A 16804-nucleotide genomic window follows, 5' to 3' on the forward strand; every position below is an offset into this window, starting at 1 on the left:
GCTTTACAATGAGCCCGTCCTCCGATTTCTACCTCCGCCAGCCTCCCTTGCTGTGATGCCGTGTTACGTGTCACTGTGCAGGGGTCGGTCGCACGAAAGCGTTGTAGCTAAAGTAGGACTTAACTTCTCCTGACAACAACAAGTAAAGCAGAGAGAGACATTATTATAAAATCCATGTCAGCAGGTCAAACTTCTGCGCATAACAGAACAACGTTTGTTAAAACTTTTCTGCTCTAGGACAGGGGGGAACATCACGAAAGGAAAATCCAGGCTTATTTTTGATGATTCTCGCAAGATTGATCAAAATAAGCCTGGATTTTCCTTTAGCAATGTTGATGGAATGACCCCCAGGAGTGGCCCCGGGTTAGGGATAGAGGCATAGAGAGATAGAGGGATAGAGGGATAAAGTATCACTTTAGCTAGGACAGGAGTGGCCCCGGGATAGAGGGATAGAGGGATAAAGTATTACTTTAGCTAAGAAGCTTTCGAGAAACTGACCCTGGGTCACTGGCAGTGATCATACTGGGGTGTGAGGTACGGTTGGTTTGTCTTCTCTGCCTCGCTTATCTATGTCGCCATGGCGACACAAACACTCTATCTATGTCGCCATGGTGACACAAACGCACTATCTATGTCCCCATGGTAACACAAACACACTATCTATGTCCCCATGGTGACACAAATACACTATCTATGTCCCCATGGTAACACAAACACACTATCTATGTCCCCATGGTAACACAAATACACTATCTATGTCTCCATGGTGACACAAACACTCTATCTATGTCTCCATGGTGACACAAACACTATCTATGTCCCCATGGTAACACAAACACACTATCTATGTCACCATGGCGACACAAACACTCTAACTATCTTCCCATGGTAACACAAACACACTATCTATGTCGCCATCATAACACAAACACACTATCTATGTCCCCATGGCGACACAGACACACTATCTATGTCCCCATGGTAACACAAACACACTATCTATGTCTCCATGGTAACACAAACACACTATCTATGTCCCCATGGTGACAGAAAGGCGGAGGAAAATTCTGATTCAATTCTGGTCAGAACATGAATTCAAATTGAAACTCTTATGCTGCAAAAATACTCGTAGAAATTATACGGAAATTATAGGAATGTTTCAACCGACCAGAACGGAGATGGAATTGACACCCAACTCTGATCTGGAAAGGTTTGTTACAGTAAACTCACTCAACAGCTCTATCACTAATAAATACTGGGACAGTCCCCACTGCTGTGAGAGAGACCTAAAATGGCCGACAGTTTCCTACAGTGAAACCGCTTCCTACACAAATCCTCTGTGAATAAACCTGAGAGAGAAGAGAAGAGAAGAGAAACTGAACTGACTGGCGTGCTGCTTCCCTGACTCAGGTAGCTTCCTGTGCGTTTGACTCTAAACACAGAATCTTGATTGAGATGTAATTAAGACTTGGGGGATTTTTTTTTAATAATAATAACTTAAACCGAATACTTTTATAATACAATATATAGAAGGAGTCCCTTTCATGTTCTCTCTCCCTGGGTGGTATTAGAACATAGGCTTAGAACAGCATCAGATAGAGTGGTGTTGGGGGGTTCCATGTTGACAGGGGGGGTATGGGACAGTGCCAGGGCTATAGAGTGGTGTTGGGGGGGGGGGGGGGTGGGGGGGGAGCTCCATGTTGACAGGGCATGGGACAGTGGGGGGGGGGGGTATGGGACAGAGCCAGGGCTATACAGTGGTGTTGGGGGGGGGGGGGGGCAGGGGGGTGGAGGGGGAGCTCGCATGGGACAGTGCCAGCTTGTGGGAGGTAGGACATCTGGGATTCGAACCCCCGTCGACCGCACACGGCTGGAACTGAGCCAGGGGCCGAGGGCACCTTGAGGGTGGGGGATGGGCGGGGGGGAGGGAGGGAAGAGAAGGGGGAGGGGAGGAAAGAGAGGAGAATGTGGGGGGGGGGGTTCTACTGCTGCTTAATATTCTTTGGCACCTCCAGGCCTGTCAGTAGGGTGACCTGCAGAGGACAAACAGAGCCAGATGAGATTGTGACAGACTCGGGCGCCGAGCTGAGCTTCAGAAGACAGTTTTTTTTATAATAAACACAATTATCTCATATTTCTTCATGACAAAATGCTCTAAAAATACAGCTAAAACGCTAAGGAATATAACAATGCGTTCACTATTAACAACAATGTCGTTGGGGTTTAAAGATAGCTCCACTATCATTACTAAATATATAGTTTCATTTGTTCTGAAATGTTTACAGAGTCTGTCTTGAGTTAGGGTTAGGGTTAGAGACTTCCCGTCTGGGTTAGAGACTTCCTGTCTGAGTTAGAGACTTCCTGTCTGAGTTAGGGACTTCCTGTCTGAGTTAGAGACTTCCTGTCTGAGTTAGTGACTTCCTGTCTGAGTTAGGGACTTACTGTCTGAGCTAGGGACTTCCTGTCTGAGCTAGGGACTTCCTGTCTGAGTTAGAGACTTCCTGTCTGAGTTAGAGACTTCCTGTCTGGGTTAGAGACTTCCTGTCTGAGTTAGAGACTTCCTGTTTGAGTTAGAGACTTCCTGTCCGGGTTAGGGACTTCCTGTCTGAGTTAGGGACTTCCTTCCTGTCTGGGTTAGCGACTTCCTATCTGAGTTAGGGACTTCCTATCTGAGTTAGCGACTTCCTGTCTCACCTGGACGTTTCTGTTGAGGCTGACGGCGGGCATGAACACGCCCTCCAGGTTCTGGAAGGCGATTGGTCCGTGCTGCTCCTTGTTGATGTAGAAGGTGAGCGTGTGTTTGTTTAGGTCCAGCAGGATACCGACAGTCGCTCCCTTAGAGATGCCCCCCTCAGCCCTGCACACACACACACACACACACACACACACACACACACACACACACACACACACACACACACAGACACACAGGCACACCAGAAGCCCAGTTGAGACATGGGAGCATCATTCATTGTGTTTGTTTTGAGTGTCAGCTCAGACATCAGACAGCTGAGAGATGACAGTAGCGTGTCAAAGCGGGGTGACGGTTATATCTGGAATGTTCCTTCCGGAACACTCCGCACCCCCGCACTCCGACAGACGTGATGTCACAAAGCCACAGAGGCTACAGGGGAGAAGGTTCTAGAATCTCCAGATTATTACCTTCAGGGGAATCACTTCTGCACTTCCTGACCAAAGAAGACTTGCTGGTAAAACTCTAACCATAACCCTTCCCCTGATAACTTACCCTAACCCTAACCCTAACCCTTCCCCTGATAACTTACCCTAACCCCAACCTTAACTACTCCAAGTTAATACCTAACCTTAACCACTCCAAGTTAATGCCTAACCTTAACCACTGTAAGTTAATACAACCGTAACCACTAGAAGTTAATGCCTGAGGCTCCAACGAGGAGGAGCAGGAGGAGGAGGAGGAGGAGGGGGAGAAGGCGGAGGGGGAGGAGGACTAGCGAGGTTGAGAAACACAGAGACGATGTGAAAGAAGATGAGAGGAAACACAAGGAACAAAGGAACTTTATAATTAGCTACTCAAAATGGCCGCCGCCCACTCCGCCAGTGTGTGAGAGAGAGAGAGGGGGGGGGTTAGGAGTCACGCTCTCGTGACGAGGTAGCCACGGTGACGAGGTAACCATGGTGACGAGGTAACCATGGTGACGAGGTAGCCATGGTGACGAGGTAGCCATGGTGACGAGGTAGCCCCGCCTGATACAGGTCGACTCAAGTATGGCCCTCAGACCTCATCAGGCCTCTTGGTAGATGATGATGATGATGATGATTGGGTAACCATGGTGACGAGGTAACCTAGGCCTCGTGGTAGAGACTTGGGACTCCTATGTGGGAGGTAACCCAGGTTAGTGTTGCTCTTCTATGAAGGAGGTTAATGCTGTAGTCTTTGTACTGATAACAAGGGTCACAGTAGTGAAAATACCACCGCTCATTCGTGATCAGACTTAGCTGAGGTGCTGCAGCTGAAGAGTATCAAACAGAGTGAAAAAAGCAGCATCCGCACACTGAAATCTGTGCAGAAATCAATATTGTAAGCTTTCGGTCATAGACCTTCTTCAGGCTTGCCCTATGACTGACAGCTTGCAATAAAATATAGATATGTTCCCACATATTTGAGTGTGCGGAATGGATGCTGCTTTTTTCACTCTGTTTGATCCTGATAACAAGGGTAAAAACACAAAGTCGCTAGGATAACTCCTAACCGTGAAACTTCACAGTCAGCCGCAGGATCTGCTAGCTAGCGGCTAATTAGCTCTGTTACGTTCCTTCAGGGAGATTGTAGTCTACAAGGATACAAAACAAAGAAGCTAAGATAACAGAGGAACGTCATAATCAGCAACTGGATATGCTAACCTCTGACACGGGTCTTTAGGGAGATTGTATTCTTTGTGTTGCTCACGAGGGTAAGAGACACAGAGATGCTGTGATCACAGAGGGGCGTCTTGTTATGCTAGCTACCGCTGTGCTACCGCTGTGCTAGCCTTCTCCTATCAAGCAGACGCGGGAACGAGGGGTGTTGTGAAGGTTTTCGTCCCAGGGGGGGCTAAACAGCTCATGATACGCCTCGGGTCTTCCTTCCTGTCTCGCTGCTGCACGTCACGTGTCACTTCCTGTGTTAGATGGAATGAGAGCTGATCACCCGGAGACGTGAGAGCTCCTACTGAGCCGCTGTCTTGTTGCCATAGGCAACTCCCTCCCCTCCCTGCTCACCTGTTGGTATGGGAGTTGTTGTGCATGAACCAGGAGTGGTTGTTGTCCACGTACATGGCCCAGGCCATGTCATCCCTCCCTCCCCTCCCTCCCTCCCCTCCCTCCCTCCCTCCCCTCCCTCCCCCCCTCCCCTCCCTCCCTCCCCTCCCTCCCTCCCCCCCTCCCCTCCCTCCCTCCTTCCCTCCCTCCCCTCCCTCCCTCCCTCCCTCCCCTCCCTCCCTCCCCTCCCTCCTCACCTGTTGGTATGGGAGTTGTTGTGCATGAACCAGGAGCGGTTGTTGTCCACGTACATGGCCCAGGCCTTGTCGTCCTTGCCCAGCATGGCGTCCTTGGCGCCGTTGATCCTGGCCACGCCGAACGCCGGGTCCGGGTGGTTGTCATAGCGATCGACGCTCAGCTCCCAGTAGTGCACGCCCTTGGAGAAGGCGGCGGTTCCCAGGACGACGCGGTCGTCGTAACTACTGCAGCTCACCGTCTGGCTGTCGTTGGTCAGCACGATGTCGCGGTGCGCCGTGATGGGGTCAAAGGTGAACCACGCCACTGTTTGTTTGGGGGAGGGGAGAGGAGGGAGGGAGGATACTTTTTATTTTGATAAGAGGTTTGTTATTAAGTGTTTTTATTTTTTTTAAGTCGTCTAAATCTGGATCCAGGTCCCAGACCAATATACCAACAGACTAGAATGTGTATGTGCGTGTGCGAGTGTGTGTGTGTGTGTGTGTGTGTGTGTGTGGGAGCACATCCAGGTCTGTCAACATGACAGTCTGTGTGAACCTGAAAACTCTGCTGGAGACTTTATTAGTACGACACACACACACACACACACCACACACACACACACACACACAGAAACAGCCTGATCAGCGTTACAGCAGAGGCCCCCAGAGCGCTCTCTGAGATGACAGGTAACCACACACACACACACACACACACACACACACACACACACACACACACTGAGATGACACATGAGATATGTGATGCGTGCTGGTGAACCGGTGACGCGTGCTGGTCAACCGCTTCCATTGTTGACTCCGCGGTTGCACTACAGGGCCGCTCGCTTCACCGAGCGGACAGGACACTGCTTAGCGAGAAAACGTGCGGAGGCGGCTTGGTCATATCTACGAAGGACAGCTGGTGCTTAAACACAAAAACTGTGAGTAGCCACTGCTCCCCAGACCTGGAATACTTGACTGTTAAATGCCGACCCACATACCTCCCGAGGGAATTCAACGCAGTGTACATAACAGCTGTTTACATTGCACCAAGCGCGGATGCTGGCTTAGCATTAGCCCGGCTACATGACGTCATCAGTGGTGGACAGAGCACAGATCCTCAAGCAGTGCATATAATCGCGGGGGACTTTAATCATGCTGACCTGAAGGTAGTACTACCCAAGTTTTATCAGCATGTTAAATGTGCAACAAGAGGAGATAACTAGGGATGCACGATATGCATTTTTTCCAACCGATACCGATAACCGGGCTCCATCCTCGGTCCCATCTTGTTCTCCCTCTACATGCTCCCCCTATGTCTAATCCCTCAACGCTACAATATCTCATTCCACTGCTATGCGGACAACACCCAGCTCTACCTGTCAATCAACACTGACGACCCCGCCGATCTGAAGCGCCTGATGGACTGCCTCCGCGATGTGAAGGAGTGGATGGCCCAGAGCTTCCTACAGCTGAATGAGAGCAAGGGGGAAATCCTCCTCATCGGCAACACCACCGCCATCACTCAGCTCAGCACCAACATGGGAAGCCTGTCCACCCTTGTCAGACCACATGTCAAGAACCTCGGTGTCATCTTTGACTCCGAGCTTAACCTTGACCGACAAGTGAGCTCCGTCGTGAAGGCATGCCTATACCAACTACGCATCATAGCCAAGATCAAGTCCTTCCTCACCCCCAGCGACCTGAGGAGGGTCGTCCTCATGCTAATATCATCTAGGCTCGACTACTGCAACTCACTATATGCGGGACTTCCTGATAAGACCATCTACCGCCTGCAGCTAGTCCAAAATGCCGCTGCCAGGCTGGTGTCAGGCACCAAAATGAGGGACCACATCTCCCCTGTCCTCATCTCCCTTCACTGGCTCCCAGTGTAGAAGAGAGTGAAATTCAAAATCTGCACCTTTGTTTTTAAAGCTCTCAACAGTCTCGCCCCTCCTTACATCAAGGACCTCCTGGACCAGTCTACCTCCTCAAGGCCCAGACCCAGGCTCAGGTCCGACGCCCAACTCAGCCTGAGGGTCCCACGTACCAACCTCAAGAGGAAGGGTGACCGTGCCTTTGCGGTGATAGCACCGACCCTGTGGAACGCGCTCCCTTCTGCCATCAAGTTTGCCCCCACTCTGGACTCCTTTAGAGCCAAGTTAAAAACCCACCTCTTCCAAAATGACATTCCCTAAATCTACTCCCTATTTGTTGTGAATTGTATGCCTGAGTTTTACGTTTAAGTCGTCTGTGTCTGATTGCTTTCTGTGTTCCTTGTCTTTGTCTTTATCTGTTCCTTTACCCGGGCTGCGCCCCGGGCCGATGTAAAAGTTGGATGGGGGGCGCATTATAAATGAAATTAACATAACATAACATAACATAACCGATGTTTACCCGCTTCTCGTGGCCGATAACCGATATGATAACCGATATGATAACCGATATAATTTCACAGTTGATAACCTGTAGTTCATGCACACCTGAAGGTAAGAAAGGCTATGTAGTGAGCAAAGATTGATGATTTAATATTCCATAGTGATCTCACCAAATCTAACTTACATCACTATTATTAACACAACAAAGAGAACACTTCTGACTCTTCAAATGTTCATTTATTTAAAAAAAGGAAATACATTTCAACATTGTTGAAAATCACATCACACTCGCTAGTCAAGCCAAACTATTGCAATGCATGGATTGGGTGAGTAATCCCCACTGCTACCTAGTTAACTATAACACTACTTTACATTGTTACCTAGTTAACTATAACACTACTTTACATTGTTACCTAGTTAACTATAACACTACTTTACATTGTTACCTAGTTAACTAGAACACTACTTTACATTGGTACCTAGTTAACGAGAACACTACTTTACATTGTTACCTAGAACACTACTTTACATTGTTACCTAGTTAACTAGAACACTACTTTACATTGTTACCTAGGTAACTAGAACACTACTTTACATTGGTACCTAGTTAACTAGAACACTACTTTACATTGTTACCTAGAACACTACTTTACATTGTTACCTAGTTAACTATAACACTACTTTACATTGTTACCTAGTTAACTATAACACTACTTTACATTGTTACCTAGTTAACTATAACACTACTTTACATTGTTACCTAGTTAACTCGAACACTACTTTACATTGTTACCTAGTTAACTAGAACACTACATTACATTGTTAGCAGGCTCACAAAACAAGATGTGTTAGTTGACTAGCGATGTGTCATTCATTTTCAACAACGCTTAGCTCGTGCTTTTATTTTGAAATCGCGAAAAAGAAAACAGAAGTCAATGTCGGAATGAGCCTCTCCTTGTTGTTCAGAGAACAGATGCCAAACTACCAACATGTTTGCTGTAATAATATGATTTGGCAGTAGAAAGCCATCAGTCAATAGCTCGTCTCATTCACAGAACAGCATGGGTTGCCTGCACTGTTTGATTGCGTATTTTAGAGCAGACTACAGAGATGGTGAACATTAGCACTAGCTAACATTGGCTATCTATTTACCTTAGCTTACCGTTAATTGACTGCATGGCTGTACGCAGGCGCAGCATCATAAGCGCGACAATCGGAACCGGAAATATTTCCGGCTTCATATTATCGGCTCAATATCGGCTGAAATGTAATAAAACTGATAATTATTGAATAACATTAATTTCCCAATATCGGGCCAATAATATCGTGCATCCCTAGAGATAACACACTGGACAAGGTATACACCAACATCGAGCTTGCCTACAAAGCTAGACCGCTAGCTCATCTAGGCATGTCTGACCACGTGTCCATCCTCCTGATCCCAGCCTACACTCCCATGAGGAAAAGTGCTCCCATCACCACTAAGACTGTCAGAACCTGGTCAGCAGGGTCCGCTCCACTGCAGATCTGCCTGAAGGACACCTCATGGCAGGAATATGAGCATGAGGACCTGCAACAGTTCACGTCATCGGTTCTGAACCACATAGTGAACTGCACCAACTCAGCCACCGTGGACAAACGTGTCCGGGTCTACCCCAACACGAAGCCATGGATGACTGAGAAGGTCCGACAACTGCTCAAGGAGAGGAACAACGCCTTCTCAGCGAAGGACAAACTGCTGTACAACACCACCAGGGCTAACCTAAACCGTGGCATCCGGGAGGCCAAGGCAGACCACAGAGAGAAGATTGAGGAATGCTTCCTAAGCAACGACTCCAGGCGGGTGTGGCAGGGGGTTCAGCACATGACAAACTTCAGAGCCAACAGGCTCACAGCCGCTGAGGGCGACCCCCTGCTGGCGGAAGAGCTGAACTCCATCTACGCCCGGTTCGACAAGGGGCGAACGGAGGTAACCACAACACAAACACCACTCTCTCCAGCTCTCAGCAGCCTCACCCTCACAGAGCATGAAGTGAGACGCGTGCTGAAGGCGGTGGACCCCAGAAAAGCCTCAGGGCCGGACGGCGTCCTGGGACAGGTGCTGAGGGACGGTGCCGACCAGCTGGCCGGGGTTTTCACCAACATCTTCAACCAGTCCCTGTCCCAGGCCACCATCCCACCCTGCCTGAAACAATCATCCCAGTCCCGAAGAAAAGCACGGTGAGCTGCCTAAACGACTACCGCCCGGTGGCACTCACACCAATCATCATGAAGTGCTTTGAGAAACTGGTCCGGGCCCACATAGTCACATGCCTCCCGCCCAACCTGGATCCATACCAGTTCGCCTACAGAGCCCACAGGTCCACAGAGGACGCCATCGCGACGACTCTCCACTCCACTCTATCCCACCTGGAGAGGGGGAACAGCTACGCGAGACTGCTCTTTGTGGACTTCAGCTCTGCTTTCAACACTATCCTTCCAGACAGGCTAGTGACCAAACTACTAGACCTGGGACTATCACACTCTATCTGCGCATGGATCAAGGACTTCCTGTCTGACCGCCCCCAGAGGGTGCGGGTGGGCTCCCACACATCCACAGCCCTCAGACTCAGCACTGGGTCTCCCCAGGGCTGCCAGCTAAGCCCCATCCTCTACAACCTCTACACCTACGACTTCACCCCCGTCCACCCCAGCAACTCCATCATAAAGTTTGCAGACGACACCACCCCGTGGTGGGCTGCATCTCGGGGGGGGACGAGGCGGCGTACAGGGATGAGGTGGAGCAGCTGGGCAAGCTGTGCAAGGTTAACAACCTGCTGCTGAACCAGTCAAAGACCCAGGAAATCATCGTGGACTTCAGGAGGAAAAAATCTGAGGTCCAGCCCCTGCTCGTCGATGGAGGGAGCGTGGAGAGAGTCTCAACTCTCAGATTCCTGGGGGTGCACATACAGGAGGACCTGTCCTGGAGGACCAACACAGCAGCCATCATCAAGAAGGCACAACAGCGGCTCTACTTCCTGAGAGTCCTCAGGAAATACCACCTCAGACAGGAGCTGCTTGTGACCTTCTACCGCTGCACAGTGGAGAGCATCCTCACCTACTGCATTTGCGTGTGGTTCTCCAGCTGCACAGCCGCAGAGAGGAAAGCGCTACAGAGAGTCGTGAGATCGGCCCAGAAGATCATCGGCGCCCCCCTCCCCTCTCTGGAAGAGCTGTACAACACACGCTGCCTCAGGAAGGCCTCCAAGATCTCCAGGGACCCATCCCACCCTGGGAACGAACACTTTGTTCGGCTGCGCTCAGGCAGGCGGTTCAGGACCATGTTCGCACGGACAAATAGACTGAAGCTCAGCTTCTACCCTAGGGCCATTCAGGCCCTGAACACAGCAAAGACCTAGGTTCTAGGCCCTGGACAATCTAGACAATTTGATGGCAGCTACTAGATTGTAAACATAAGTGCAATATTGAAATACAACTGTGAACATTTCAAACCTGCAAACTGCGACACATTAAACAAAATGTGCAATATGACAAACCTTGTGTACATAAGGTTCAGATATAGGAAATGTTTTGATATTTATAGCATAGCATAGAGTACAGCACAGTGTTTTATTGTATAGTATAGTAGTATAGTATAGTGGATAGTGTACATAGCCTTTATTTATGTAAACCAGCTCTTTTCCCTTCTTGTTTTTAGTCTTTTTTCCAAGCACCAGGGGAGCCCCCCCTCCTAAATTTCGTTGTATGGTACCTGTACTGTATTAATGACAATAAAGACCATTCATTCATTCATTCATTCATTCAAATGCCACCACTCGGCGGCTGTGGCTAGCTAGCTAGCTAGCCTCTCGATAACCTTCAACTCAATTAATATCTAGCATCAACAGACTGCACTCTCTCTCTGTCTCTGTCTCCCCTGTGTGCCTATGTGCGAGTGTGTGTGTGTGTGTGTGTGTTACACACACAGGTAACCACACACACACGCACACAGGTAAACACACACACACACACACACACACACAGGTAACCCCCCCCCCCACACACACACCCAGGGTACCCACCATCGGAGGTCTTGAGCACCACAGTCTGGCTGTAGGCCCCCAGGCCCCCAGCCCCCCCCCACACACACACAGGTAACCACACACACACACACACACACACACACACAAACGCACACACAGGTAACCCCCCCCCCACACACACACACACTCCCAGGGTACCCACCATCGGAGGTCTTGAGCACCACAGTCTGGCTGTAGGCCCCCAGGCCCCCAGCCCCCCCCCACACACACACAGGTAACCACACACACACACACACACACACACACACACACACAAACGCACACACAGGTAACCCCCCCCACACACACACACACTCCCAGGGTACCCACCATCGGAGGTCTTGAGCACCACAGTCTGACTGTAGGCCCCCAGGCCCCCAGCCCCCCCCACACACACACACACAGGTAACCACACACACACACACACGCACACACAGGTAACCCCCCCCCCCACACACACACACACCCCCAGGGTACCCACCATCGGAGGTCTTGAGCACCACAGTCTGACTGTAGGCCCTCAGCCCCCCCCCCCCCCCCACACACACACACCCAGGGTACCCACCATCGGAGGTCTTGAGCACCACGGTCTGACTGTAGGCCCTCAGCCCCCCCCCCCACACACACACACACACACACACCCAGGGTACCCACCATCGGAGGTCTTGAGCACCACGGTCTGGCTGTAGGCCCCCAGGCCGGTGGTGTTGAAGGCCTTGACCCTGGCCTGGTACGAGCTGTTGAAGTGGAGGCCGTCCACCGTACACACTGTCTCCTTCCCCACGTACACCTCCTACACACACACACACACACACACACACACACACACGACCATCTGGTGTTACAGTTAGAGCTATGCAGCATATGCAGTATGAATAATGAAAGTAGCGTGGAGGATGTGTGTGTATGGGAGGCCATGAAATCTTTATTTAATCAGAACCTTTCTGAGTCTTTTTTATCTGACATAACAGGTTTATATTTACCAATTCCGTATGTTGGTTTAGTGGAGTAGGAAAACTAAATTATAAAGAAATGAGTACAGGTGCAAACATAAGTGAACCCCAAGTTGCCTTTAAATCAAGTAGGTAGGTAGAATCAGGTGGGTAAATAACTGGGTACCAAATTAACCAATCAAAGGAGAGGTCTTTAGGAAACACCTGGGGGGTATTCCATCAACGTCGCTAAAGGAAAATCCAGGCTTATTTTGATAACTTTTGTGATAAGTTTCGCAAAAGTTTCGTAAAGGAGATCTCAGAAGACATCAGGAAGAGGGTAGTGAGAGCACATCAGTCTTGGGAAGGCTACACAATCACCTCAACAACATGTGAGCTCCATCAGTCCACTGTGAGGCTAATCATTTACAAATGGACACATTTAACATGACAGCAACTCAGCCTAGAAGTGGAAGTCCTTCGAAAATATCCCCAAGAGCCACAAGAAAAATAACAAATCAGGTAAAAACCAAACCAAACATAATATTGTGAGAGTTTCAGACCTCCCTGGCTGCATCTCAGGTAGCTGGTCAGACTTCAACAAGAACAACACTGAATCAAAATGGCCAAACTGCCAAACTGTCTTAACTTTGCCGGAGACCATCTGGACATGCCAGAAGGTTTCTGGAAGTCCATTCTCTGGACATATGACTGCAAAATTGACCTTTCTGCTCACAATCAAATCCACTATGTTTGGTGAAAACCCAACACTGCCTTCCCCCAAAAGAACCTTATCCTTAACAGTCAAGCATGGTGGTGGGAATGTCAAGATCTGTGTGTGTGCGTGTCTGCATGTGTGTGTGTGCGTGTGTGTGCGTGTGTGTGTGTGTGTGTGTGACCTCTGACCCTGTACTGTCCTCCGTTGCCGTCGTCCAGCTCCAGGATGTAGCCCTCTATGGGGTTGGGCTTGGCGCCCGGGGCCGCAGTTACCCTCCAGGCCAGAGTGGCGCTGTTGTTCCTGGTGCAGCACTTCTCCAGCTGCAGCAAAGGCGCCGGGGGCACCATCACCAACTCCACTGGGAGAGGAGGAGAAGAAGAGGAGGAGGAGGAGGAGAGGAGAAGAAGAGGAGGAGAAGACAGGGGGAGGAGGAGAAGAAGAAGAGAGGGGGAGGAGGAGAAGAAGAAGAAGAAGAAGAGGAGGAGGAGGAGGAGAAGAAGAAGAAGAGGAGGAGAAGAGGAAGAAGAAGAAGAGAAGAAGAGGAGAAGAAGAAGAGGAGGAGAAGAAGAAGAAGAGGAGGAAGACGAAGAAGAAGAAGAAGAAGAGGAGGAGAAGAAGAAGAAGAGGAGTAAGACGAAGAAGAAGAGAGAAGAAGAGAAGAAGAAGAAGAAGAAGAGGAGGAGAAGAAGAAGAAGAAGAGGAGGAGAAGAAGAAGAGGAGGGGGAGAAGAAGAAGAAGAAGAAGAAGAGGAGGAAGACGAAGAAGAAGAGAGAAGAAGAGAAGAAGAAGAAGAGGAGGAGGAGAAGAAGAAGAGGAGGAGAAGAAGAAGAAGAAGGAGAAGAAGAGGAGGAGAAGAAGAAAAAGAAGAAGAAGAAGAAGAAGAAGAGGAGAAGAAGAAGAAGAGGAGGAGGAAGCATGGGGAGAAGAGGAGTTAACAACCATGTCTTATTGGTGAATCAACCCTGGGGCCTGTGTGTGTGTGTGTGTGTGTGTGTGTGTGTGTGTGTGTGTGTGTGTGTGTGTGTGTGTGTGTGTGTGTGTGTGTGTGCGCGCCCTGGGGCAGCCTAAGGCACCCGTGTCGATCTAAGAGGATGGAGTTTAACCCCTGAGGGGTTTGGACTGTCATCCTTACATCCATCCACATCCTCTCAGATCTGCATACGTCTCTCCAGGGGTCAGGGGTCAGGTGATAGGGTTCAGGGGTTCAGGTGATAGGGTTCAGGGGTTCAGGTTGGTGCTCCAGTAGATGTGTAGCGACTGCGTTAGGTGTAAGCAATATGGCCGCCGTTCCAGCTATTGCTATGTCAACTAGGCCCATCCCAATGCTGTCAGATCTACAGACCTTACAGGCCCATCCCAATGCTGTCAGCTCTACAGACCTTACAGGCCCATCCCAATGCTGTCAGATCTACAGACCTTACAGGTCCATCCCAATGCTGTCAGATCTACAGCCCATCCCAATGCTGTCAGATCTACAGGCCACCCCAATGCTGTCAGATCTACAGACCTTACAAGCCCATCCCAATGCTGTCAGATATACAGGCCCATCCCAATGCTGTCAGATCTACAGACCTTACAGGCCCATCCCAATGCTGTCAGATCTACAGGCCTTACAAGCCCATCCCAATGCTGTCAGATCTACAGACCTTACAGGCCCATCCCAATGCTGTCAGATCTACAGACCTTACAGGCCCATCCCAATGCTGTCAGATCTACAGGCCATCCCAATGCTGTCAGATCTACAGGCGTGACCAGGCAGGAAACTGAAGACAGGGGTGGATTTGGAATTCAGCAACAGTGGGAGGGGCCAGGGTGGGTGGGAGGGACAGGTGGGTGGGGCCAGGGTGGGTGGGAGGGACAGGTGGGTGGGGCCAGGGCGGGTGGGAGGGACAGGTGGGTGGGGCCAGGGCAGGTGGGTGGGGCCAGGGTGGGTGGGAGGGGCTAGGGCAGGTGGGAGGGACAGGTGGGTGGGGCCAGGGCAGGTGGGAGGTACAGGTGGGTGGGGCCAGGGCAGGTGGGAGGGACAGGTGGGTGGGGCCAGGGTGGGAGGGAGGGGCAGGTGGGAGGGACAGGTGGGTGGGAGGGGCTAGGGCAGGTGGGAGGGACAGGTGCGAGGCAAGTCAGGACTACAGTGTGTGGGGGGGGGGCTGTCAAGGGGAGGCAGGAAGGAGGTGGGTTGTTATTGACTGAAGCAGTCCAGTACCTCCTGAGTTGGCGGCCTCGCTGTGGGCAGCAGCATGCATGTGTTTCAGTAACGGACTCTCCTGAACATCTGAAACACCACAGCAGCACATCAGGAGCTCCAGGAGAGAGCAGAGGAGCTTCATCTGCATCTTAATCTTAATCTAGCATCTTAATCTTAATCTAGCATCTTAATCTTAATCTAGCATCTTAATCTAGCATCTTAATCTAGCATCTAGCATCTTAATCTAGCATCTTAATCTAGCATCTTAATCTTAATCTAGCATCTTAATCTAGCATCTTAATCTTAATCTAGCATCTTAATCTTAATCTAGCATCTTAATCTAGCATCTTAATCTAGCATCTAGCATCTTAATCTAGCATCTAGCATCTTAATCTAGCATCTTAATCTAGAACAGAGGTTCTCAACCCTCTCCTCTGGGACCCCCAGCCGCTCCACATATTTGATCTGTTCCACCACCAGCACACCTGATTCAACTGATCAAGTATAAAGCAATTATGGTTTGTACTTGATCAGTTGAATCAGGTGAGCTGGTGGTGGAACAGATCAAACATGTGGAGCGGCTGGGGGTCCCCGAGGAGAGGGTTGAGAACCACTGATCTAGAATCTTAATCTAGCATCTTAATCTTAATCTAGCATCTTAATCTAGCATCTTAATCTAGCATCTTAATCTAGCATCTTAATCTTAATCTAATATCTTAATCTTAATCTTAATCTAGCATCTTAATCTTAATCTAGCATCTTAATCTTAATCTTAATCTTAATCTAGCATCTTAATCTAGAATATTAATCTTAATCTAGCATATTCATCTTAATCTTAATCTAGCATAGTAATCTTAATCTAGCATCTTAATCTAGCATATTAATCTCAATCTTAATCTAGCATAGTAATCTTAATCTAGCATCTTAATCTTCATCTTAATCTAGCATCTTAATTTAAATCTTAATCTTGCAATTTAATCTTCATCTTGTAGTCTGAAATCATATTTTCCTCTTATTTATCCTCAATTATCCAATAATCCCATTGAGGTATGAATCTGGTTTCCCAGGGAGATTCTGTGTGTGTGCGTGTGTAATTAGATGCTGGAGTACAGCTCACATGAGAGAGGTCATTTTGAATGTGAAATATGGAGTCTTTCAGTGTGTTAGCGATGCTGCGCTATGTGAACAAAGCATAAGGATGAGTAGGCTACATGATTATGCTAAGCTACATCAACAAGCTGTCAAAGCATAAGGGTGAGTAGGCTACATGATGACGCTAAGCTATGTCAAGAAGCTGTCAAAGCATAAGGGTGAGTAGGCTACATGATGATGCTAAGCACAACAGACATGAGAGCAGCAGCAGGGCTCTCAAGTCTCACGCATTGGGCGTGAGACACACGTGGCGTGTGAGCGTGTGAACGGGTTGAAATGCGTGTGTCTCACGCCCAATGCGTGAGACTTGAGAGCCCTGCAGCAGTTAACATTCAACAGATGAACATGAGTGCTTTACAGTATGTAATATTACAGGCACAACACCAGTGAGTCATACACAGATTATAGCAAACATTATGTAGGCCTACA

The 16804-nt window shown here is 49.3% G+C and overlaps 1 protein-coding gene across 2 annotated transcripts in view; it reads right to left on the reverse strand.

The window, feature by feature from the left end:
* Positions 1 to 1982: 1982 nt before the first annotated feature.
* The window catches only part of trim67 (tripartite motif containing 67), a gene marked incomplete at both ends in the record, with an annotated part of 35129 nt that continues 20307 nt past the window's right edge, over positions 1983 to 16804 (reverse strand). The window contains 5 exons of one of the 2 annotated variants that reach the window (XM_080527723.1): positions 1983 to 2033; positions 2695 to 2857; positions 4974 to 5277; positions 12043 to 12181; positions 13227 to 13396. In XM_080527723.1, coding sequence (XP_080383849.1) covers positions 1983 to 2033; positions 2695 to 2857; positions 4974 to 5277; positions 12043 to 12181; positions 13227 to 13396 — 827 coding nt within the window. Of the gene's footprint in view, positions 2034 to 2694; positions 2858 to 4973; positions 5278 to 12042; positions 12182 to 13226; positions 13490 to 16804 lie in introns of both variants that reach the window. The other variant, XM_080527722.1, reaches the window with a different exon arrangement.

Source organism: Nansenia antarctica (genome assembly GCF_963989245.1).
Source record: "Nansenia antarctica genome assembly, chromosome: 3".
NCBI classification, from domain to species: Eukaryota; Metazoa; Chordata; class Actinopteri; order Argentiniformes; family Microstomatidae; genus Nansenia; species Nansenia antarctica.